We start from the raw sequence: 26,386 nt of genomic DNA, 5'->3' as shown, positions 1-26,386 counted from the left end.
TTTTTTTTTTTTAAGGATTGGACCCAAAAATGAGTACTGCAAAAATGCAGACAGCCACATCTGTAAGTCCGGATCCGCAAAATACATCCGGTTGTGTGAATGTAGCCTTATTCTGGACATCAGTGGCCTTTTCTGGTCGTGTAACTCACCTGTTTAATCTTCTCATGTGTATCAATGACATGTTATATTATTTTGCCTTGACTAGATTGAGCATACTTCTCACTTACAGCACTAAATGTACTTGAAGTTTCATGTACGCTATTAAAAAGGAGTTGTTCTATGAAAAATATTCTACATTTCTCAAACCAACACCTGGATCTGAATACTTAAACATTGAGTATATTAGCCACTGAACTATTCAATAATATGTATCTATACAGCACCACCTGCTGCTGTTCTTTTCCTCACTCTGTCCACTCCGCCCAGGTGGATGCACAAGCTCAGTTCCACTTTTCACCTGGCCACCACACGTATCTGTTAGAAGCTGTGACCGTTACAGGGAGAAAGCTGCAGCAGAAAGGATACCCCCCCCCCCCCCTTTTGCTGCCAGTTTAAAATGAATCTAGCAGAGCAAGGAATGGAGAGATCTCTGGCTCTGTGTGAGGTACGGGGCTGGTTCTAGCTTTCTAAGAGATTGTCATGTACTACCGGTATATGATGTCCGATTTTAATTTTTTACATTAATCATGGGATGACCCCTTTAAGAAATCCCAGCAACACAAAATGCCCTTGGCAATGATTGACATTGGCAAGTCAGAAAGAATCTGGCCAACATGATAACGTTGGTAAGAACGGAGACAAACCAAAAGAGGATAGAGATAATTGAACAAACAATGTAGTGAAAACTGTAGAATTAATCAATTTTTATACAAATTAATGTCAGAAAACAATGGCAATTAAACAATGCTAAAATCATTGTCCTCCAGAAATATTCAGATTCTTGAATATTATTCGTATGTACATCTGATTACTATGTAAGTAGTGTGGAGATTGTCTGTCCTCAATGGTATTAAAGTCATAGTAAAAATGGCATTGAAGACGCCACTAGCCTGCATGTGAAGATATACTGCGAGGCAACAGGAGCACAAGTATTTGCAGGTTCCTGGCGAAGAAGGTGTTTTCAGCACAATCAACATTACAGGACAAATTCTCTAGGTTTGACAGCCTGAGGGAGCCTTCACACGCAAATTTTGTTGCAGAAAACTTTTGCGACTGAAATCCGTTTCATTCATCTAAATGGGGTTGTATCGTCAGCAAAGACATGGATTTCTGCAAGATCCCTTCAGATGAACGGAAAGGATATCGAGTCATGGAAATTTGCTGCACGAGATGGCAGCCTTACAAGGATGATCAGATGAGAAGAAAGTCCAGAAGGGACTAAGCACTTGTATGGACACGCAGTATATTCCTGAACTCTGTGTACCCTCATTATTTGGAGAAAGGCTTTGGATTAATTTCATGGCTGCCAAAAAGCAATTTTATATTTTATAGGTTGTTAAGTTCAGACTTGCAGACTCACATTTTTTGGCGCGTCTCTAATGCCCTACAAAGATCCCTTTTCACAAAAGAAGGGATTTGCCATGATAGTCCTCTTGAACGGTTGGCATCTCCACACTGCATGCATCTAATTGTGAGGTGAAATGAAAAATGATATGGGATTGATGAGCCATGTGGAAACAGCCGCCTTTCTCCCCGTGGTAACTGGATTCCCTCCCTGTAAAATGATACAAGTCCCTTTCATAATGATGTCGACTATTGCCAAATGGCTGCAGATGATCGAAGCAGCCAGCTTGTAATTGGGATATGGATTTATAGTCTATATGGTATATAAATATATGTACACAAAATATTTGGGGGACAGACCTGCAGCTTGACATCACAATTTCTGTTCTCTGACAGTTCAGTCTTTGCATTGCGTAGATCCAAATCACCAACCACATCAATGTCTACATACCAACGCTATTCAAGGTGGATGAGTTGGATCCTCACAAAGTTTCTACGGCAAGGCTACACAGCCATGAGGCATAATAGGATATGTTGGTGATGGGACAGAGGTGGAGAGGTGCTGCAGGCTTCAGGTCAATCAGCCTATCCAGAAATGACATCTTTAATGTGCAGCGAACTGCCTTTTATTTAATGCGTTTGTGGTTCTTCATTAATGGTGCTCAGTAATGTCAAATAGTTTGCTTTCTTCCAAAACTTAACAACTTGTACTTCATAGGTTTATAAAGCATACTTCATATTTCTCTACAAAGCAGCTCTATAAACATTAAAGGGCATCTGTCAGCAGCTTTGTACCTATGACACTGGCTGACCTGTTACATGTGTGCTCCGCAGCTGAAGACATCTGTGTTGGTCCAATGTTCATATGTGCCCGCATTTCTGGGGAAAATGAGGTTTTAATATATGCAAATGAGGCTAAAGGAGCAACAGGGGTGTTGCCGTTACACCTACAGGTTCTGCTCTCTCCAACTGCTGCAGCCCCTGCACTTTGATTGACAGGATCAGGGAGTGTGAACAAGACCACACCTAGCCCTGGCCTCCTAAAGTCAAAGTGCAGAGGGCGCAGCAGTTGCAGACAGCAGAGCCTCCAGCTGTAACGACAATGCCACAGTTGCTCCTAGAGGCTCATTTGCATATATATAAATAAATAAAAATTCTCAGCAAGGCGAGCACATATGAACATGGGACCAAGACAGATGCTTTCAGCTAAGCGCACACGTAACAGGTCAGCCAGTGCCATAGGTACAAATCTGCTGACAGATGCCCTTTAAATATCTCAGCATACATCTGCTAAATCTAACTTAAAGGGGTTGTCTCATCTGAGACAATGGGGGCTAGGATATGCAATGATGGAGAATACGCTTATATGAATATGGCCTTGTTGTCTATATCAGCCATATTTAACTTTCATCTCCTTCAGTGTGAACCTAAAGGGGTTGTGCAGAAAATACATATTAGATGACTTATCCTTAGGATAGTTACCATAGATTATCTATATCTGATTGGCAGGGGTCAGAGTCCTGGCACTCCCCGCCGATCAGCTGCGGTGGCGCTTGTGCAAGCACTATGTCTTCAAGATTACATCACAAATAGACTCGGTGGCGCAGTGCAATTACAAGTGCTGGTTCCAGTAACTTGAATGGGACAAGCGCTTGTAATTACACGACGCGGTGTAATCTTGAAGAGTAAGCAGTGCTCATACAAATGCCGCGACCTCCTCTTTAAACACCTGAAGGGCGGAGGTGCCAGGAGTCTGACCCACACAAATCCGATATTGATGAACTATCTTGAGGATAGGTCATCAATATGTACTGGCTGCACAACCCCTTTACCTCGCAGACATTTCTACAACTGTTCCATTCATCTGAATAGTGCTTATAGAAACTAATGCTAACTGCAGAAATCATTCAGATGAATGAAATAGATTTTTTCAGTCGCATAGTTATGGAGCTGGAGTGATCATAAATGTATAGCAACAACTAGTTTCACAGCATGGCTATGGTTTTTAGGTGTTGGTCCAGTTTACCAGTCACATGCTACTGAATGAGGAATGTATATCACGGCATTATAAAAAAAAACTTAAAAAAAAAAAAAAAAAAAATGAATTTTCAGTACATAAACACAAAACAGAACCAGGGAGGTAGATAAGAAAAGGCAAGGTGAACCCTTAATGCCAAGCTAGATGGTTAAACCCAATACTATCTGATATCTCCACTTAGTAGTCAGTTATACCAGTAATAATGCCCACACCATGTATCATGACAAAATTGACACTGGGGTGGGGGCTTCAATCAAAGCACTTGTGGCTCAATGAATAAGGTCTTCCCTGTGTTGTGGCCTCTACAGTGCAGCAATTAATCCACAACTGGTGAACCAATAATCGATGAGCCCAACACTCCGATATGAGCAAAGTATTTCAGATAGTTCCCTTTTATTAACCCCCAACCGTGCAAAAAAAAAATAAAAAAATAAAATAAAATCCCTTTATAGGGAATAATATATAATCTATTCTCTTTATTTCATCCACATTGATACAGTGCCTAGAAAGCTTCCATTAGTTCATAGCAATTTCTGAAAAAGTGCCAAGCCGTCAGAGACATTACTTCCAGTAACGCCTGGTGTGCTTATTCTGACCGCCATCATATCATGAAGGTCATCTGTTCAGGCTCTTCATGGTGACATCTGAACTTTGGAAGTCACGTTAAACGTGTGATAATTGAATAATTGAGCACGTAATTTAGAAAGGTGCTCCAGCTCTATGCTCTCCAGGAACCATAGCTAAATGAACAGCAAAACATACAGAAGACAGATCTCCACCCGCCAGTGACCCCTGCTTAATGCAACATCCAAAAAGTTGATAGTTTTTCGTAAGCCTTTTCCCCCCAATCATCCCACAGGAACGCTGCCTGGTAGAAGGTGACCAGGCTCTGGGCAAAATACTCAGTTTAACATTTGGCAGAAGAATAATTTGCAACTCAAAAGTGCCACGTTACTACAGGGCCCCCCCAAAAAAGTGCATTATACCTTCATTCTTACCATTATTATACTGTTCTTCCAGGCTCTACAACGCATTGGCACTAAAGCTTATGAAGCTACAGCAATATAACATATTTAACCCTCCAAAAGACGTGATCATGTGACAGAAGAGTACCACAATGTATTTCCATGTTCATGCTATGAAGGGTTAATAAATTATAACCCACTGAATGCCAGGGAGTGTTGCTTGGAAATTACAGACCTTCACTAAAAGCCTTTTTGTTTTGTTTTTTTCCTAACAGCATGTTGGCATGCATATGGACCTGGAAGTGCATAGTCATACTCAAGTAATGTATGCAGCATGATCAGTAACCTTTTCCTTGCCACAGGGGCCAGCAAAGCATTGCTTATTCCTTGGAACATAAAAAGGGCTCATTGGAAAGACATGTAAACATGCAATGTTGCATCAACAGCTGCGCAGGCATCGAACAGGTCGGAATATTACTGCCGAAATACCACTTGGTGGGAGAACGCTCGCCACCATCAATCTCCTGAGAAACCAATTCCCTTAGTAACAACCCAAAAAGGACAACACCCATCCTACTAAGCACGCTAGCTTCAGAGGGGTTTTCTTCGTGGCTCCCTTTTGGTTAGTGGTAAATCTCATTTCCAGTGGATTCACAATGGAGAAAAAGAACAAGCAAAAACAAATTCTAAATGAAGAGTTCAAGTGGCTGAAGGAGAATTACATTGTTTTTAACCACTTCCCTCACCATTCACTTCAGCTATATGGATTTTTAATTAAGTAGCCAAATCGTTGGGGGTTTTCCATGATACATTTAGGAGCATACATGTGCTCATGGGGGTCGGCTGCTGGGTACTCTTGCTTGGTTCCATCGAACCAACCCCCAGTCTTTATAAGCCACCTGATGTAGTTTAGGTCTCTTTTGTCTTCATAGTCACCCCATCGTGGAAAATCCCCATTCTGTGCAGAGATCAGCTTAAAATGAATTCCTTCTGGAGGGAAGCACCAGGAGCAGTGCCAGCCAGCAAAGTGTAAAGGGCTGCCCACAGACCACTGAACCAAAATGTGACCAGTTTTATTTTCATATTGACGGAAGTTGGGCATAGTGTAATACTCCCGTCGGCGCAGGCGGATACCGTCTGTGCCATATACAGTACGAAGCATTCCAATGGTACAACCAGAAATCACTTCCAAGGTCCCTGGCTGTTTCCAAAAGAAGCCATAGAGCGATTTGCGCATATGAAAAGCAATGGGCTCCGTCCACCCATCATAAAGCTTAAGAAAGAGCACTCCTTCCCTGCTGGGAATCTCATCTGCATCGTCTATAATGAAAAGATCATCATCTCGCAAGTTGCGCAGACGACTAATCCCATTGTGAGTCAAAAATGTCCGCAGATAATCATCGGCTATCCACCCGTCTTGTTTCCCACCTTCAGGAAAATGGTCCAGGAATACATAGACCACTTTGGATTTAATGTAGTCAAACGTTCCATTAAGAAGCATTTGGCGGAATATGAGGGGACGTGGCTCCCCATATGCTGTAAAGTTTGATTCACATATTAAGAAAACATCCACAGCCCCCTCCAGCTCCCGGAAACGTGCCTCCAACAGATCAAACTCGTGATTAATATTGATGGCGTTGACAACACGACGTGGTTTCAATCGTGGTGTTAATCGATCCTTTGTGGGCAGATTGGAGTGCTGGACAACTGTTGGTACCCCACAACTAGGTCCATGCCAGCCTGGTAAACAAACACATTCCACCCATTTCCTCCGTTTCTGTATTTGCTGCTGTGACTGACGAGAAATACTAGGAGATACCTTACGTTGAGAGGACCGTTCTGGTTTCTCAGAAGGCAAGCGGTCTAGTGACTTTGTTCCTGTTTTGAAACATAAACCACCAGATTTAGTTCTCACAAAATACTCTGTTGTATCTTCCTGTAGAATTAATTCCTTTAGGTGCAATTCATCTGTGCTAACGCCTTGACTGTGCCCTGAAGGAGGAGGCCTAGGTTGATGAATAGCAGCCTCAGGTGGTCGATAGTAGCCAGGAGTGCGTAGAAACTGGGTGCCATCATCTGTCCTTTCTATGTGTTGAGGTATCAAAGGCCGGGACTCCCAAAAGAAGCCAGAAATAAAATTGGGACTAAGAGAGACCAAGTCCTTTGACAGTGAAACATATGACAGGGCTTTCAGAAAGTGGAGAACCGAGATTAAGCAAAGTCCAGCCATGCAAAGGAGCAGGAACATCTTGTGCCACCTCATCTTCATCCTGTCAAAAAAGCAGGAATAACAGTCATTAACCAGATCATAAAAATTTGTAGAACCCAATTTCACAAAGATTAATGTTTAAAGGGAATCTGTCACCTAGTTTGAGCATATTAAACTGTTAACATAGCAATGTTCAATAAAGTCACCTAGGGTCTTCTTTTATTCAAGTTTTCATTTTGATCAAAAAGCGATTTTTCCGATATGCTAATTAACCTTCAAGGTGCCCAGATAGGTGTTATTCCTCTCCTCTAGTGCCCAGTAACACCCCCCCCCCTGCAGTGCCCAGCCGACCTTTATTTCAAGCCCAGCACACCTCCTCATAAATTAATTCACTCCCACATCGGAGCAGAACGGCGCCGCTCCCTCCGCTACGTCATGCAATTTATTCACCCCACGATCCTTGCGTCCGCCTTTCTTTCCCCAGAAATCTTGCGCAGACTGCCTGCACCTGTACGATACTACGGCTCCTGAGGGCAACAGCCTCAATAGTGTCACTGGGCATGCGCCGAGCCCAGTGACGTAATCAGAGCGCTGTTGCCTCAGGAGCTGTAGTATCGTACAGGCGCAGGCAGTCTGTAACGAAAGAACGCAAGGATCGTGGGGTGAATAAATTACATGACGTAGCGGAGGGGGCGGCGCAGTTCGGCTCCGATGTGGGAGTAAATTAATTTATGAGGAGGGGTGCTGGGCTTGAAATAAAGGCCGGCTGGGCACTGCAGGAGGCGTTACTGGGGACTAGAGGAGAGGAATAACGCCTATCTGGGCACCTTGAATGAAAACTTGAATAAAAGAAAGAAGACCCTTGCTGGAATAAAGGTACTTTATTGAACATTGCTATGTTTAATATGCTCAAAGTAGGTGACAGATTCCCTTTAATGACACTACCAGGTTATGTGCGAGATAAACACAGCTTTAGTACCATTAAGGAAATGTATCATCAGAGTATGACACTTTAATCAGGTTTTTATCATAAAACATCTGGTGCCTTTTCCATTTTTGAGATTAAAAACATTTAAAACAATTCTTGAAATAATGCAGTTTGCTCTATTGGCCAATAGAGCAGACACAATTGGCTGGCACATCCTATTTATGTAGCTCACGTGCCAGCTTTGTTGCATAGATTGGAACAGGATGTGCAGTGTCATGTCCTTGTCATTGTAGTGGCAAGTTAATGACCGCTCTATTGTACTGCCAAAAGCCTAGATAAGGCGCCATATGCATTTTCCCTACCACACTATGACCCCTGGTATGTGGGGGAGGGGTTTGAGTGCTGCGCTCCATCACTGTCTTCGTAATAACATTTCTCTGGTCAATAACTATGGCTTATTACAGCTGTCATAATGTACATACACCCTGCTGTAGTGTATACACAGGCAATAGAGAAATGCGTGTTTCTTCTGTGGTAGGGCCGAAACGATTACTCAAATTTATTGATTAGCTGGACACAAAAAAATCCTCGAATCATTGATGCAAAAAATCTGCTTCGTTTGTGTCATGTGACCACGGAGTGTGAGTGAAAAGCATGCTATTACTCACGCTCTGTGGTCACCCGCCTGCTCGCACATCACTAGATCGTAACGTCCACACATAGTCAGGACATAGTGCACACAAGCATTCACTACGACCTAATGCTATGTGACATCAGGTCCCAGTGCAGCACGTGAAGAAGAGGATGGAAGATTTCTGGAGCGTCAGCAGCATTCCTACAGGAAAGGTAAGTATTTTAGTTCACTGGCGGCTACGGCTGGGCACTACGGCAGCTACGGCTGGGCACTGATGTCTAGGAGGGGGAGTGGGGGAACTGCTGGCACTGGGGGCAAGCTTATGGCATGGGGGGAGCTGGTGGCATTGGAGGGGGAGCAACTGATGACATGGGGAAACTGGTGGCACTGGGGGGCTGATGGCATGGGGGGGGGGGGGAGAAAGCCGGTGGCACTGGGGGAGGAACTGATGGCACTGGAGGGGGGAGACTGATGGCAGGTGGGGCTGATGAGTTTTTATAGAGAACGTTCTTTTAATTAGTTTATTCTTATAAGAGTACTCTATTAATCGCTGGATTAATGGGTAGAATACTTGACTACTAAAATAATCAATAGCTGCAGCCCTATTCTGTGGCCTCCTCCAGGAAAGCCATAAAAATCCAATCAATTCGGATCCCACCTGGGATCCACAAATGGAGCTTTACAGAGAAGAGGGCATGGCCTAAGATATGCTGTTATGCACCAAAATTGCGTTACAGTTCTGGGTTAAACTTCTGTCTCAAAGTAAGCCAACCAATAGTTGGTATAGAGCAGTGATGGCTAACCTCTAGCACTCCAGCTGTGGTGAAACTACGACTCCCAGCATGCTCCATTAATTTCTATCGAGTTCTTAGAACAGCCAAGCAAGTGTGCATTTTGGGAAATTTAGTTTTACCACAGCTGGAGTGCAAAGGTTAGCCATCACAGGTTATAGAGTCAGAGACAAGTGTCTATCCCTGCCCCAGATTTAGCCTCCAGCCTGAGCCCCTGTGATACATCCGGTGCAGATCTAGACAGACAGTCTAAGCTTATTCCATCTACAGGATTAGTAAATCTGGGCCATTGATTCACTTCTACAACCTTACATCTAATTAATGAAAACAAAATTAAATATACAAGAGAAATTCCCTTTGAGTGTCTCCTATATGAAGAAAAAACAATAATGTATAATGCTTGAACTTTTACCAAAACAGGCTAAACACATCAAGGTTTACATAATTATGGTTGGACGTAGCATAGTTATAACTACGCCATCACTTCTAGGGAGCCGTACATACAATGGTTTCACATCAGACCCAGTCCCCTTTGGGACTCCAATTTCCTTATCTGAAGTGAACACCCACACACCAAACGGAGAGTTTCTCAGAGAGACAACTTAAATTTGGCCACAACATGACAAGATATGAACATGCAACCACTAACATAACCGATAAATACATATCAAATGAACTTGGGACACAGATGTTTATGGCAATGACTTTGCAAAGACAGCTATTTCCAAGTAGTAATTGTGAATTTGCAGCTGCAATATGACTTCTAACATTTTTTTCCAGGAAACAGCAATTCAACATTTCATCTAGAACAGGGATGTCAAACTCGTGATCCTCCAAGCTGTTCCAAAGAGTTCCATCATGCCCAGACAGCCTACATCAGGGCATGCTGGGAGTTGTAGTTTTGCAACAGCTGGAGGTCCACATGTTTGACATCCCTGATATAGACGTAAAAGAAGAAAGCTCTTATCTGTTAAAGGGCTTTTCTGGGAGTACAACACTGACTACTTATACTCAGGACAGGTTATCAATATCTGATCGGTGGAGGTCCATCTCCCGGCAACTCAACTTGATTAAAAAGACCAGTGAGGTCATGTTCATCAGTACATGGCATATGTGCAGCTCAGTCCTATTGAAGTGAATGCTGTGTTTGGCATTGCCACCCATGCCCAATCAATATTGTAGTCCCGGAAAACCCATTTAATCATAAAAACACCAAAAACTCACAACACACAACAGTAAAAGGTCTATCAGTTCTAATTCATAAGTTTTAGTTCATCCACTCAATACACCACTATAGGAAACCAACGGGTTACATTTCTCTCCTGAAGTGTTTCCATGGTGCAAACTTTAGTACTCATAAAAAAAAGTCAGCCAAAGTTCTCTCACATATAAACATCATGTAGTAAATTCTTCAATCCAAACAACCATCTCTCAAACCATATGACAGAAACATTCCACAGAAACACTAGAAATGTCTCAGACAGAACATACATTAATCCCTTCACAGGCTTGCACTGTAGTGGTAATGCCATCTCGTACTCACAGGATGAGACACAATACCGCTAAAAACAGGAAACCACTTAAACGGCTTCTGTTAAGAGAAAGACAAATATAGTAGGGCCACCAAGGGTTGTCAGTCACTGTCAACCCTCAAAAACACCTATACAACACAGAGCAGCCAAGTCTGATTCAAGGGGGTATAATATATAAATATATACCGTATTCGTTTTGATTACACTGATGAGGATACAAATGGGAGCAGAAGAACAAGCTGGTTGTACTAGACTCACTGCTTTTATAACAGGAACCTTAAGCACCACTGTAGAAGAGCTGCCAATATCCTCCATCCTCCTCTACAAAATGACAATTTTCATTCTCTGATAGTAATCACATAGAACAACAATACACTGAACTTCTCTCCAGCCTGAAACAGTTTCTTAAAGGAAAGGATAATTTAAGCCAACTCCACAGCACATGTAAAAAGGATTTACAGGGACCCAGAAGCTGATGACTGAGGATACACACATCCAAATATTTTAGCGCATTGGTAAGTCTGGTTGCCAGTTGTTTCAGGGTTCAGACAACTCAGCCCTCCGAGTTTGGTATCCACATTTCAGATCACTATGCTTTGTTTACAAGTGCATAATTTTCTTGCCTAATGTCGACCATATGGAGCAAGGACTTTACAGATAAGTTAGGGAACAGAACAAAATCTTGTCCCAGATCCATTTAATAGTCATTCAACAAATTTGAAAACAAATGTTTGTAAACTGTATAATTTACCCAAGAACAGGAGGCAGTATTTCTCAATTCCAGTCTTAACTCCTTATGCGGCTTCACACATAAGAGTACCCGATAAGTGCTGTTTACAAGCGTGCTTATCGGGCGTTTACATCCGTGCGAGTGAAACAAGCAAATGCCCATTGTCGCGCGTTCCCGCTAGATCTATGTGCGGGAACGCGCGACAATGAGCCCCAAAGAAGCTACTGTACTTCTTGAGGCGTCTGGCGTTTTACAGTGCGATCGTACGGGCTGTAAAACGCTCAGGTGAGAACCATGCTGATAGGGAAGCATTGATTTTTGCTTGTTGAGCGTTTTACAGCGCGTAGGAACGCGCTGTAAAACGCTCAGGTGTGAACCCAGCCTTAAAGACACAGCCTTAGTTCACCTTAAGGACCAGGCCATTTTTTGCAAATCTGACCAAATTCACATGAACTGTTAATTTAAAAAAAATATAAAAAAAAAAATCGAATATTCGCAATTACAAATATATTTTGCGATATTCTAAATATTCGCGAATTCTCGAAGTGCCGATATTCGCGATTAAAATTTGCAATTCGAATATTCGTCATCAACACTAGTGGTGAAAACTTTAAAACGCTTTGACTTATCCAGGCCATTCTGAGACTCTTTTCGTTACTTATTGTACTTCAGGACACTGGTAAAGTGAAAATTTCTAAAAAAAATAAAAAAATACCCAAATTTACCATTTTAAAAAAAAAAAAAAAAATAGCAAAATTTCCAATTTCTCTACTTTTTTAATACACTGTAATACCTACAAAAATAGTTATTACTTTACATTCCCCATATGTCTACTTCATGTTTGGATCATTTTGGGAATAATATTTGATTTTTTGGGGACGAAGTTTAGAAGCAATTTTCAAAAACCCACTTTTTAGGGACCAGTTCAGGTCGGAAGTCACTTTGTGAGGCTTATATAATAGAAACCACCCAAAAATAACCCCATTCTAGAAACTACACCCCTCAAGGTATTCAAAACAGATTTTATTTACTTTGTTAACACAAAAGTTATTGGCAAATGGGGATGACATTTGAGAATTTAAATTTTTGGGCAAATTTTCCATTTTAATAATTTTTCCAGTAACAAAGCAAGGGTTAACAGCCAAACAAAATGCTATATTTATTCCCCCGATTTTATAGTTTAAAGAAACACCCCATATGTGGTTGTAAACGACTGTACGGGCACAGTAGGGCGTAGAGGGAGAGGTGCACCGTGTGGTTTTTGGAAGGCAGATTTTGCTGGACTGATTTATTTCCACCATGTCCCATTTGAAGCCCCCCGATGCACCCCTAGAGTAGAAACTCCATAAAAGTGACCCCATTTTGGAAACTACAGGATAAGGTGGCAGTTTTGTTGGGACTATTTTTAGGGTACATATGATTTTTGGTTTATCTATATTACATTTTTGTGAGGCAAGGTTACCAGAAATAGAAATTCTGACATTTCATCGCCATTTGCCAATAACTCTTTTGGAACACCTAAAGGGTTAACGACATTTGTAAAATCAGTTTTGGATACCTTGAGTGGTATAGTTTCTTAGATGGGGTCGCTTTTATGGAGTTTTTACTCTAGGGGTGCATCAGGGGGGCTTCACATGGGACATTGTGCCCCAAAAAACAAAAAAAAAAGCCATCAAAATCTGCCTTCCAGAAACCATACGGTGTTCCTTTCCTTCTGCGCCCTGCCATTTGGTCATACAGCAGTTCACGACCACATATGAGGCGTTTCTGTAAACTGCAGTATGAGGGTAATAAATATTAAGTTTTGTTTGGCTGTTAACCCTTACTTTGTTATTGGAAAAAAAAAAACAGATTAAAATTAATAATTGGTCAAAAAATAGCTTTTTTGGCACAGTTTTTATTTTTTACAGTGTTCATCTGAGGGGTTGGGTGTATTTTAATAGAGTAGATTCTTACGGACGTGGCGATACCCAATATGTCTATTTTACACTTTTTTTTTTTTTAGTATCTCCATAGTCTAAGGCCTCTTTCACGCTACCGTATGGCTATTTCAGTGTTTTGCGGTCCGTTTTTCACTGATCCGCCGTTCCGTTTTTTTTTTTGTTTCCGTTGTGTTTCCGTTCCGTTTTTCTGTATGGCATATATAGTAATTACATTTAAAAAAAATTGGGCTGGGCATAACATTTTCAATAGATGGTTCCGCAAAAACGGAACGGAAGACATACGGATGCATTTCCGTATGTGTTGTTTTTTTTTTTTTTTGCGGACCCGTTGACTTGAATGGAGCCACAGAATGTGATTTGCGGGCAATAATAGGACATGTTCTATCTTTTAACGGAACAGAAATGCGGAAATGGAATGCATACAGAGTACATTCAGGTTTTTTTGCGGAACCATTGAAATGAATGGTTCCATATACGGAACGCAAAAAAGGGCCCGCAAAACAGAAAAAAAGCCTAAGGGCTCATGCACACGACCGTATTGCTTTTTCAGTGTTTTACGGTCCGTTTTTTACGGATCCGTTGCTCCGTTTTTTGTTACCGTTGTGTTTCCATTTCCTTTCCGTTTTTCCGTATGCCATATACATTATACAGTAATTACATAAAAAAATTGGGCTGGGCATAACATTTTCAATAGATGGTTCTGCAAAAACGGAACAGATACTGAAGACATATGGATGCATTTCTGTATGTGTTCAGTTTTTTTACGGAACCATTGACTTGAATGTAGCCAAGCACCATGATTTGCTGACAAGATTAGGAAATTTTCACGGTACAGAAATACGGAAATACTGAAACGGAATGCACACGGAGACCCTTTTTTTTTGCTGAACCATTGAAATAAATGGTTCAGTATATGTACCGCATACTGAACTAAAAAAAAACGGCCAGTATACTGAACTGTCGTGTGCATGAGCTCTAAGAGTCTTTTTTTTTGCCGATTATCTTAGGTCGGGGCTCATTTTTTGCGGGACGAGAGGTTTTATTAGCACTATTTTGGTGGGCATATGAATTTTTGATCGCTTGCTATTACAATTTTTGTGATGCAAGGTGACCCAAAAACTTTTTTTGCACAGTTTTAATTTTATTTTGACAGTGTTCATCTGAGGGGTTAGGGGGTATTTTTATAGAGCAGATTATTACAGACGCGGCGATACCTAATATTTATTTTAGTTTTACAAAATATTTTTTGAGAATTTTTTGTTTTGTTTTTGTGCCTCAAGTCTGAGAACCAGTTTTTTTTTTTATCAGATTGTCAGAGGCTAAATTGGGATATAAATTTAGTACTCCATGGTAGTGTGGTACTCCCTGAAACAACCAATAATGCAGAGGCCCGGATGATCGGGGCACTTGTCATATTGAGTAGTGGTGTCCTTCCGTACCCCCCTCCTGTGACACACACTGCACTTTTTTGGGGTCCGTCCCTTCTTTCCAGTATGGGGGACCACACCTGGAAAATGTTGGCCAGGGACGATCAGTTCCTGAGGTACTCCGGCCTGTTCTTTCCCGGTCAGAAAAGATCATAGAACTGAAGGAATGTCCCTGTGTTGCCAGCGCTCTGGGACAGCACAAAAAAGAGTTGTACAAGGCAACCTGTACCAAGTAGACCGCAATTTTTTTGTACCATGCCCGGGTTTTGCGCATGGCGTTATATGGCGTGAGGACTTGATCAGAGAGATCAACTCCTCCCATATACAGATTGTAGTCAACGACACAAAATCGGGCTTGAGGACAGATTTCAGTGCACTGTGGGAATCTGGATTCCTGATTGGCCTACAAAATCTGGAATCGCGGGCTCATAACGCTCTGGGGTACACCAGACAAGTTCACCGGCAGGGTCCACTTGCTCCACCTGGCGGCGTCTCCACCGCCTTGGGGGCTCATCATCATTGTCCTCACTGGGACTCTCAGACTCAGAGGCAAGCTGGGTGTATGCCTCCTCAGCTGAGAATATCCGGCGGGCCATAGGGGAGTGTGTGTCTGTGTGTGTAAATCTTTATTTGGTGTGCGTATGTGTTCGCGAACTCACCCTAAACCTAACAGACAAAAAAAACAAAAACTGCCTGCACCCCAAAAAAGTTGGGGGGGCAGGGGGCAAGCTTCAGCACCCCTGGGGGGGGGGGGGTCTAGGGTCACACAGCTGTGCTGTGGACCCCAGACACCCAATTTAGGGTGATGCAACCAAAACATTTTTTTTTTTTTTCCCCTTCAACTAACTTTCCCTAAATATCCCTGCCTAATCTAACTTGTACCTAGCCTTTCCCTAAATACCTGGTGGTGCTGGGGCACAGATGGGGTGCTGGCTGGATCCTGGGCTCTGAACAGATGGGGGGTGCTGGCTCTGAGACACGAGGCTCCTCTCTCCTCAGCTCCCAGACGGAAAAGGAGGTGGAGAGGAGCGCTGCGATAAATTTGAATGAACCGCCTGCCCAGCCGACCAATGAGAGCGATCCTGAGAGGTGATGTCACCATCACCTCTCAGGATCTAAGGATGGTGATTGGTGGATACGCAACACAGCCACTAAACAATGGAGGAGCACTGCAGCTCCTTCAAGCAGCTGATCGGTGGGACTCCTGGGTGTCAGACTCCACTGATCTGATATCAATATCAGATCAGTGGGGGGGCAACTGCCAGCATCCCCGACAATTAACCACTTGAAGAGCGAGTGCTGCCTTCTCTTCACTGTTTACCTGCTCGTCGTCACAACTGCATCAGTGAGTAGTGTATGGTGAGAAGTAAACGGGACGGCTTCTTCCTGTTCATTTGAACAGAAGGTGCCGTTCCACAGAAGCTCTCTCTCATCAAAAGACATGACTATTTTTGCCCGCAATGCTGATTGGCCACACGAATGCGCAAAAAATACAGACATGTGCATGGTCTCACAGAAATTGTTCAGTTTGCTATCCTAAAAAAATATGGGATGGCAGATAGATGAACAAGAGAGTTTTGTGCATGAGGCCTTAATCTAATGTGAACGGCAAACTTTAGTCACATGGACCGTCACTTCTGCTCAGAAAAACACACACAGCGTTTAATGCTGGAATGTACTGCAGACATTTCTTTCATACAAGTCAGCTAGAATTAAGTTTCCAAAAAGCCTCCACTTGCAGATAAGGCATATGCTCAAGTGCCTCCGAAAAAATGATTCATATGTGAAAGGTCCATTTTCCAAGACAAAAATTCAAAAGCTATGACCTTGTGGTCACTTGAGGGTTTGGGGAATTTTTAAGAGGAAGCTGGTAATCAAAGTAAAATTTGTAGACTGAAAAGAACCATCAGTAAGACCACAGGTCCGTCAAGAATTCTCTCACGTACACTGCAGTCAGCATGCCAATTGCACGCTACGTTGCGACATCTGTGACATTGTGCTATGTGATCAAACTGCACATTTCAGAGTGGACTTTTACTGTGAGCGGTCTAAGGCACACCTGTGCAATATTCATGCTGTCTAATCATCAGCTTGATATGCCACACCTGTGAGGAGGGATAGATTATCTTGGCAAAGGAGAAGTGCTCACTAACACCGATTTAGACAGATTTGTGAACAATATTCAATGGTCACTTGTTGGGCAAGGGTTCCCACAGGCCAAATCTCTACTGATCAGACTCATCTTCTATCCTGTGGGCAGTTTCCACCAATTTTTTACAAAACTTGGTTGCTCAGCAGATACTGTTGAAGGCTCCCACATTAGGCTACACGCACATGACAAAGCCTTGTTTTGTGGTCAGCCGTGTGCATTCCGCAATTTCTATAATGGGCCTCCCGTTCGCAAATGCCTATTCTTCTTGGCAAAAACGGACAAGAATAGGACCTGTGGCCTCGCAAAAAAAATAAAAAATTGTGGCCCAACTGAAGTAAATGAAAAAATGCGGCTTGGATGTGGACCCACAATGGTCGTGTGCAAGAGGCCTTAGACATTTGTTTTGCCACTGATCTTATATCAGTGGGGGCTGCACGATTCTTGCTTATGGTCAATTAATGAGGTAAAAATTAGACTAGAGAATTTAGCTTTTTTTGCCGATTCCACAAACCAACTCAAACCCTTACAAAATACACCACAATGCATGCATTTTACATGACTGGAATTCGATAAATATATATATATTCTATCTATCTATATCTATATCCAGTGAGAGCTGGAGTTCACTAAATGGAGAGTGCCTCCCAGAGTCCTCACAGTCCTAAGCTCACAGCATTCCCTGCCACTGATTGACAGCTTTCTTCCTGATGACCTTTCACACAGTGATGAGCCATTTTTGGGAAGTAATGAGTGTTCTGAATCACTGCCCCCAATAATCAGGATGCCAATCTAACAAACACTTATTCTCTAGTCATTGCATTTATGCAGTACTAAAAATGATTATTTGTTAGTAGAACATCACCCTGTGTAAACGGGAGATGTGCTGAAGACAAATGAAAAAAAGATAGGGATGAACGATCATCCGTTCCTCCCCATATCTTTGATGATTTCTGCTTATAGACAGCACTTAATGAGCTGCGATCGACATGATGCATCATTGATCAGCGATAATTGGGGGGCTGGACCCCATGATAAAAGTATCCCAAGTCCAAGAGATCTATTGAGTATGGCGGAAAATTAGTTTTAAAATTAGACAAAGTAGTTACTGGGCAATAATCACGTGTGGGAGAGTGGTATAAGCACTCTGAACCTGGAAATTGCTGTGCATTTATTATTTTGCGAACTAGAAACAAATTCTAATGAAATAACTTAAAAATGCTGACTACTAAAATTCTACTTGGGCTTTCATAAAAAAATAAAAATACAAAAATAACACACAAAAGGATGGGAGAAATCATGTATTGGGCTGAAAACGAAATTATGCATGTGCTGAGATGATAGCGAGCAGGAAATAACATCACCAAAGAGCCTGAGAAAGTGGCCCCTCCGGTTCCACTGTGTCCCACATGCAGATAATTTAATATACACAATTAAAATGAGCTCAACTTTTCCCTTTAAGAAAATCTATATCTTCCTCGTTCACAGGATACAGCAAAAAGACATTTTCTGCCCTCGCTATACATTTCATTGCTAATGCAGCATAGGCCTGGACTGCACTAAACCGTTTGGGGCTCATCGGAACAATGGAGGCTGCATATGAAATGCGTGCAGACATACAGTGGTTCGTTCACTTGAAAGTCCTTTTTCCAATTCTGGGACATCTGCGATTAACAATCACATGTCATAGTTAATAAAAAAAATAAAAATGCAATTTACTTCCTCTAAAATGAATAATAATGACGTGTAAATATACGCCCTTGAGCATTGTTGGTTCTCTGCTGTCTAGCGGTTTGGTGTGTTTTTCCCTTAGCCAAAGGTATCTACAATGTAGATAACTGTGTAAGGGTTAGGCTTTTATGGATTAACACCAACAATGGATTTCACAGAACACACCTGTCCACAAGAAAAATAAATCCTCAAGAATGCATGTTACGCATAACTGGGCGGTCAAGGTTATTATTCTGGGTGCTTCTTCGCTGATTTAAGTGCGCTTGTGAAGCATATCCAAAGCAAAGACTGCAATGTCCAATTGTGGATATTGCTGCGGATTTGCCGCAGATCTTACTCTTCCACTGAGAACGGTGAAATCCGCAGCTAAAACAGTGAACATAATAGACATGCTATTTATCTAAATCTGCGCGCCAGGTCTATTTCTTCCCGGAAAAAATAAATAAATAAAAAAAAATCAGCAAAGTGTACATGAGAGGTGTGTAATATTATACACGTTGCTGGTACTGTAACACAGGAATCCACACAGAAATACTCGCACATATTCCGCAATGTGAACAGGTGGGCTGAGGTTGAGGACAGGTGTAAAATCCGCAGCAGCAAAGTTTAGGAAATTTTACCAAATCTCATCTGTGTGTTGCGTAAAAGAACAGATGTGCAGAAACCTGAGCAGATTTTAATTCCACAGCATGTAATTTGTTGCTGTGGATTTTCATGCAGATTTCATCCTATGCAATGCATTGGGTTAATTATGTGACAAGCACACAGAGAAAAAAAAAAAAAAAAAAGTGACCAAATCCGCTTAGGAAAATCTGCCAATACCCTAACAACTCTAAGATCTCAGGATAAGACATTTTTTACTGCCAGATTCTTGTGGAAACCATAAGAAATTGGTGGCATACAGAAGTACAGTAAAGTCCCATCCACCTATATAAGCATAATATGGCTATTCATCACAACCCTCATACATAACTGGGAGGAGGGAGTACGCCACTGCCAGACACCTCTGGAGCCAGCCTGTATCCCTCCATTAAGGAGTGAGACTACATCATAACACCAGATGATCAGCCGATCCTACTGAAATCTGAGGGAAAGGAAACCATGTTCGCTTTCTTCAACAAAAAAATAAATAAATAAAAAAAAAGTCCATAGGTTGTGTCCTGTATTGCAGCTCTGCCCCAATGAAGTTAATGGGGGAAAGCTGCAATACCACATACAACCTGTGGTGGTGCTGTTTTTGGAAGAACGCATCCATGTTTTTCTAATCCAGGACAGCCCCTTTAATGTGTATGGCCACTGTAAGGAGAAGCTCATAACTATCACAAAACTCAATCTAGAACTAACCACAATAGGTAAAGTCCTTTTACTAGGTGTATCTTCTACATAGAGTTATCTCAAGAGTTCAGGGGTCAACTCTGATAGCAGGCCTGTTTCAGGAGAGAACTAACAGTATAGAATAGGCTGCCATTTGTCATCACGTTCTACATTTGTGGTTTAGTGGAGCTGGATGAGGTCAGCAAGTACAGTCTATAATAATTAACCATTTTACTCCACTGGGCAGATGCTCTGACATACAGCGCGCTGACGGGATCGAACGCATCCATCCATGAATGTACCGCGGCAGGAACACCAGAGTACAAGTCCGAAGTGCTAACGCGCTGAACTGTAAGAACAAGTCTTCACATAAGACCATTTACATTGGCAGAAAACTCCATTCCTGTGAGATATCTTGCATTCTTTCTCAGAAAAAAAGCCAAATATTTCCATCATTTTTCTGCTGGGTGTGTTGATTCATCCTGTTCCATTCAGACTTTGGATCTATCTTGTAAACAGAGCCGGAGTCCAGATTGTTATTCTGTATCAGGCCAATTTTACATTAGTATATTCGGTGTGAGAAAAAGGCTTCTGTGTGTCAGAGGCATTTCCCGTCCTGAATGCTGCTCCTATGACATGGATCCACAGCGTTATAATGATTTATAATGCTGTGTGTTCCTGCCTGACCTCAACTCTAATGATCTGTACTCCCATAATGCCATCAGTACAAATCATTAGGGTTAAGTTCAGGCAGGAAGGCACATAATTGTAAGGCCTTTACTCAGACCTGCAGATCAGCATTTTGATTTTTGGGAAGGAAACGTTCCTTTCTGACAACTTCCTGCTTGTCAGTGGAGGAGACGGCTGCCATTACATGCAGCGATCTCCTCCACAGTATGGAAGGAGTGATCACTAATGCTTTTTCTTGTCCCCATACAGAATCATTATTTGCCAGCACGATCTGACACAGGCAATGTTTTTTTTTTTTGTCTGCTTAAAAATTGTGATTGTGAGTGTCCGATGACCGAGTGTTTGCTCATTCATTGGGTAATTGGCAGCACTTTTACAAAGGCAGATCATGCAATGATGAGGGGCAATCACCCCGAAACAGCTGTCTGCAGATGTATGGCCTATAAGTCTCCTCATGCCGATTAAAGCCAAGGAGAGATAGTACCCCCCAAATCCTGACTCATCAGTGCAGAGCAGAGAGTACTAGGTGAGAAGCCAATCACCCCAAAACAGCTGTCTGCAGATGAGGTGCTGGCTTATTTAAAGGGGCTATCCAATATCATAAACTGCCCCCGCATGTGCCAGGCCCTGTACACGGATGAAAACATCCCCGTCTGCCATTGGCCCCCCCCCCCCCCCGACACTAGATGTTTTCATCCGTATACAGGGAGAAGCGGCGGTGCAGGGACCAGGAGCGGCGCCGGGAGCAGGCCAAGTATATTCCCTGTGAGGGGCCCTTTAATATCCGAGTCATGTCTCAAGGCCTATATAAAGGGTTGAACATTGACTTCTAGGATAGCCGCCTTACATCTGGTGGTATTAGAGGCAGAGCTTATTAAGAGCTCATTTGCATCACTTTCTTCCCAGAATTCCAGAGGAGCGATGTATGGCCTATACTCCTCTACACTGATTAAGGCGCTCTCCCCAAGGTACCCACCCAAAAATATGTGTAGATGAAATTTTATTAAATATTATCCAATTAGCTGCTACTGTAGACATTGGATTTTTCCACCTGCAGTTCCACAGTGGACAATCTGCAGTGCATACCCTCACAAGTAGAGTTTTCCCACTCTATACCGATTTACAGGTTTTCCCTGCACTGCAGTCCTTTCATTTTCAGGGCTGGAGGGCCCCCCCCCACACACACTTATGTGCTCCAATACGGAGCATAGAGCCGATGGCATTCCAGCTTCACCATTGTATTCAACTGTATCTGCATCCCGAGTATGTGGTTACAGTCCAAAATGGTGCTGCTGCTGCTAGAGGACCCTGCCAGCCAGAGGACTCCCTGATTCCTGAAGCACCACACAACTGAGTGGTGGGCATAGCTGCCACTGGAGATAAGGAACGGGCATGTTTGATTTCAACTGCTTGATTCTTTTGTTCATCAGGGAGATAAGCTGCAGCTTTCATCCCTCGCCCCCGACTACATATGCACTCATCCTTTTTTCCACGATTAGGCTACTTTCACACTAGCGTTCGGGTGTCCGCTTGTGAGCTCCGTTTGAAGGCTCTCACAAGCGGCCCCGAACGCATCCGTACAGCCCTAATGCATTCTGAGTGGATGCGGATCTGCTCAGACTGCATCAGTCTGGCGGCGTTCAGCCTCCGCTCAGCAGGCGGACACCCGAACGCTGCTTGCAGCGTTCGGGTGTCCGCCTGGCCGTGCGGAGGCAAGCGGATACGTCCAGACTTACAATGTAAGTCAATGGGGACGGATCCGTTTAAAGTTGACACAATATGGCTTTCAATTTAAAGTCTGGACGGATCCGTCTGAAGCTACTTTCACAGTTAGAATTTTTTCTAAAATATAATGCAGACGGATCTGTTCTGAACGGATCCCATCGTCTGCATTATATGAACGGATCAGTCTGTGCAGACACCAGACAGATCTGCTCTGAAGGCAAGTGTGAAAGTAGCCTTAATCAGCCCTCAATTCACCTTCCACATCATTTAGCTTATTTATAATGCTGTGTGTCTCTGCTCGACCTCCACTGTAATAATTTGCATTCACATAATGCAGTCAGTACAAATCATTTCAGCGGAGGTAGGGCAGGCACATACAGCATTAGGCTACATACACACGAACGTGGTTTGTTTCAGTGTCTGTTCCGTTTGCAGACACCGTGTGCTGTCCGCATCAGTATGTCCGTTCCGTTACCCCCCAAAAAAATTAAAAAAAATTGTGCATGTCCTAATTTTTTCTAGTTTGCAGACAAGGATAGGCGTTATTACAATGGATCCGCAAACAAATTGATGCCATACGGAACGTCATCCTTTTTTTGCGGACCGCAAAACACATACGATCGTGTGCATGTAGTCTTATAAATCATCATAATGCCGTGTCCTCCTGTCACAGGAGCAGAGTTCACTATGGGAAATCATGCTCCCACACGGAGCAAGTTTAAAGGGGTTGTCCTGCCATTTATACCGACAAAAAAATAAATAAAAATTGTGGCAATTACTACTGAAAAAGTGCCAGTTTTGGAGGCAGTAGAGCCTCCTTCGCCTATTCTCCGACCCATTTATGCAGGTGTGCCTTATGTTGCGCCCGAGTTAGTCGCAAAAACAGTCTAATTTGTACTCCATTCCAGGTCTGAAGTAGTTTTCTACATCTGTTTTGCGTGGCGAGGTAATTTTACACCGACTATATCACAGAAAATATGAGCGCCATGTAAAAAAGCAGCATAAATCGTAGTACATACCTGAAACTCAACATATTTACAGCACATTCAAAGTACTCGCCCAACTTGGGAATACATAGGAAACACTGCTTCTCCTGAAGGACACGCGCGCTATTCTCTTTAGCATGACATGTTCAGTTTGATTCGTCCTGGCTTTAAGAGATGTCGTCTTATGTCCAGGTCTATGGAGATGGCAGGGTTGTGTGCTTGTGCACCGACGGTGAACAGCATCGTGTAGGACAGAGGGGTGGTGGCTTTACTTAGCGCTGACTTTATAGCCACAAATGAGTTCAAAAGGCAATCAGATAGCTGGAAGTTTAAAATTCCACCCACCCTCGGCTTGTCACTCAAAATCAGTAAGGAAGCTACATGCGTGCCCATGGGCTCACACATCTGTAGTCAAGACGCCCACCACATTAGTGGTTTTCAGATGAATAAGGCAAGCAGCCAAATACAAGAACCGGCCCAATCACCGCTGCCGGATGGATCTTGGTATACACTTATGACCCTTCTATAAAGGTAAAGGAGGACACCGGAGCAGATCAGACACACCGCGACCCTTCTTCTGGTACTGTCACATATTTGTTTCAGTCTGTCATTTATAAACCGCCCTTTTAAATCAATTCCTAAAATTAGCACAGCCAGCTGTGGTGATGCATTAACCTCTTCGTGACCACCAGTTTGTTGAGAGCAGAAAGGCTTTCCTTAGGGTAGGTTCACACTAGGACCTCATGCACATGGCTGCTCCGTCTGGGCAGCCACACGGATGATGTCCATGCTTTGGGAACTGCAAATTGCGCTTCCCATTGTGAGTTGAATGGGTCCGTGACTAGTCCACACTGCTAAAAATAGAACCAGTAGTGCTTCAGTGGGGTTCCGTGCCTCCTTTCCGGACCTTCCGACCTGCTGTTTGTGGTGTGGGCCGCAATACGGGCATGGTCGGGCAACAGCAGTGTGCATGAGGCCTAGGGGCACATTTACTAAAGTGTTTACGCCTGCTTTTAGTAAAAAAATAAATAAAAAATGCTGTTTCAGAAAGTCATCTTTTTAAAATCGCATTTACTACTGAAATTGTGCCTGTTGGCTTTTACGCCTCGTTGGACTATGTTGATTTTTTACACTAATTCAGAAGTTTTCAAATTTTTTTCTGACCTATATATGTAGGTGCACCTATTTTTGCACCTGAATTTGTCGAAAACACAGTCTAATTTCTACTCCACCCCAGGGCTGGCATACTGTTTTCTGTGGTGAAGTGGGAGTTTTTGTGCCTCAAAGGCCCCTTTCACACGGGAGATGCGGAAAAGGTCCGGATGCGTTGCGGGTGTCTTGCAGAAAATCATTTAAATGCATTAATGCTGGATCCGGACCAGAGTGTTTCGGCAAAACGGATTGAGCATTGCGGTCTGCGCATGCTCAGATTGCAAAGAATGTGAAAAAAAATGTGGGATCCGTTTTTACTGATGACACCGAATACTGATCGGACTGACAAATGCCATCAGTTTACAAAATGGTCAAACTACGGCATCAAGGGAGCTGGCATAGTTTAACGCATGTTCAACGGCCGGCAGCACCAAGCGCCAAAGTTACATAACTACATAACTTAGGAGCATCTGCCACCAGCATAGGGGGATAAGAACTGCGTCTAAATCGCCGGTCTTAATAAATGACCCCCTATGTGAACCTACCCTTACCCGGAGTTTAAGGGGCACAATTTTATCCCCATTTATGTGCCTGTTTTTCTGTTCTTATAAAGTTTCCTTTTCTCCAATAAGGCTAGGTCTACGCGACGACATTTGTCGCATGACAATTTTTATAATGATAGTCAATGGTGTCGCACTGCAACATGGGACATGCTGCGACGGTCGCAAAAAATCAATTCTAAATTGAATTTTTCTGCGACTGTTGCGTCGCAGCATGTCGCAGTGCGACACCATAGGCTACCAAAAATTGTAGCGCGACATTGGTGCAACAAATGTTGCAGTGTAGTTGTGCCCCATCTGTCTGCCCAGCATAGAAACTACGATCAAGAAAGGCAAAAAAAGTCATAAGGGCCCATGCAAATTGCGGTCCGCAATGCACAGGCACTGGTCGTTTTGCAGACCTATTCACTTGAATGAGTCCGCAATCCACAAGATTCTGCCTAGTTTAAAGTTTGCATGCCATTTTTTGAATGCAGATATTTGTAGCTTGAATGGATAAAAAAAAAAATAATACGGTAAATCTTTACATTTTACTTCTCCTTTCTGTAAGCTCCAAAAAATTGTGAACTGTGTTATAAAGCTGAAATTGATTCAAAAAGAAATTAGAAATCTGCAGATCTGTGGTGACAAATCCACAGAGTTTAACCCCCATGTAGATGTACACTTACAGTATGACACACCGTGCAGCCATGGCGTGGTTGGTTAATGTACAAGCTGCAACCGGATCATAAAAACAGAGAAATGAATTGTTTATATAGCATTCATCATGAATGGTAGGGAGGTAACCAGCAAAACTGCACGGCCATTATCAACGAGTGCCAGGTAAACAATTCACAGCAGCCATATTGCAAGGGTGCTCAACCACACTGTGTGGCCGTACCCTAATGGTCAGGTTTCTGCTTGCAGTTTTGGAAGCCAAAACCAGGAGCGAATAAAAAAAAAAAAAAAAAAAAAAAAAAAGGAAGAAGTTTCATCTGTCGAAAGTACACTGCTGATTTATTTTTCTGTGCATTAATTGACCTGCTGTGTGGATTTCAAGTAGTTTTGCGGTTTTAGCTGCAGATTTCACCCTTAGGCCTCATGTACATGACCGTTGTTGTGTTCTGTGTCCGTTGTTCCGTTTTCCGTGATTTTCTGCGGACCCTTTGACTTTCAATGGGTCCATTGAAAACTCGGATAATGCACCGTTTGTCATCCGCGTCCGTGATCCGAGTTTTCAGTCCGTCAAAAAAATAGGACCTGTCCTATTTTTTTCACGGACAACGGTTCGTGGACCCATTCAAGTCAATGGGTCCGTGAAAAAACACGGATACACTCAAGATTGTCATCCGCGTCCGTGTCCGTTTTTTTCCTATCATTTGCATGGCAAACTAAACTTA

At 42.8% G+C, this 26,386-nt stretch overlaps 1 protein-coding gene across 1 annotated transcript in view; it reads right to left on the bottom strand.

Moving 5' to 3' along the window:
* Positions 1 to 2,675: 2,675 nt before the first annotated feature.
* Positions 2,676 to 26,386, bottom strand: part of MGAT3 (beta-1,4-mannosyl-glycoprotein 4-beta-N-acetylglucosaminyltransferase) — a 77,511-nt gene continuing 53,800 nt past the window's right edge. Inside the window, exon 2 of the mRNA XM_044301044.1 lies at positions 2,676 to 6,776. Coding sequence (XP_044156979.1) covers positions 5,261 to 6,775 — 1,515 coding nt within the window. The 5' untranslated portion in view covers position 6,776 and the 3' untranslated portion in view covers positions 2,676 to 5,260. The remainder of the gene's footprint in view (positions 6,777 to 26,386) is intronic.

This window comes from Bufo gargarizans, chromosome 7, assembly GCF_014858855.1.
Source record: "Bufo gargarizans isolate SCDJY-AF-19 chromosome 7, ASM1485885v1, whole genome shotgun sequence".
NCBI lineage: Eukaryota > Metazoa > Chordata > Amphibia > Anura > Bufonidae > Bufo > Bufo gargarizans.
The sequence above is the reverse complement of the archived record's forward strand: the minus strand, read 5'-3'. Positions and strand labels throughout refer to the sequence as shown.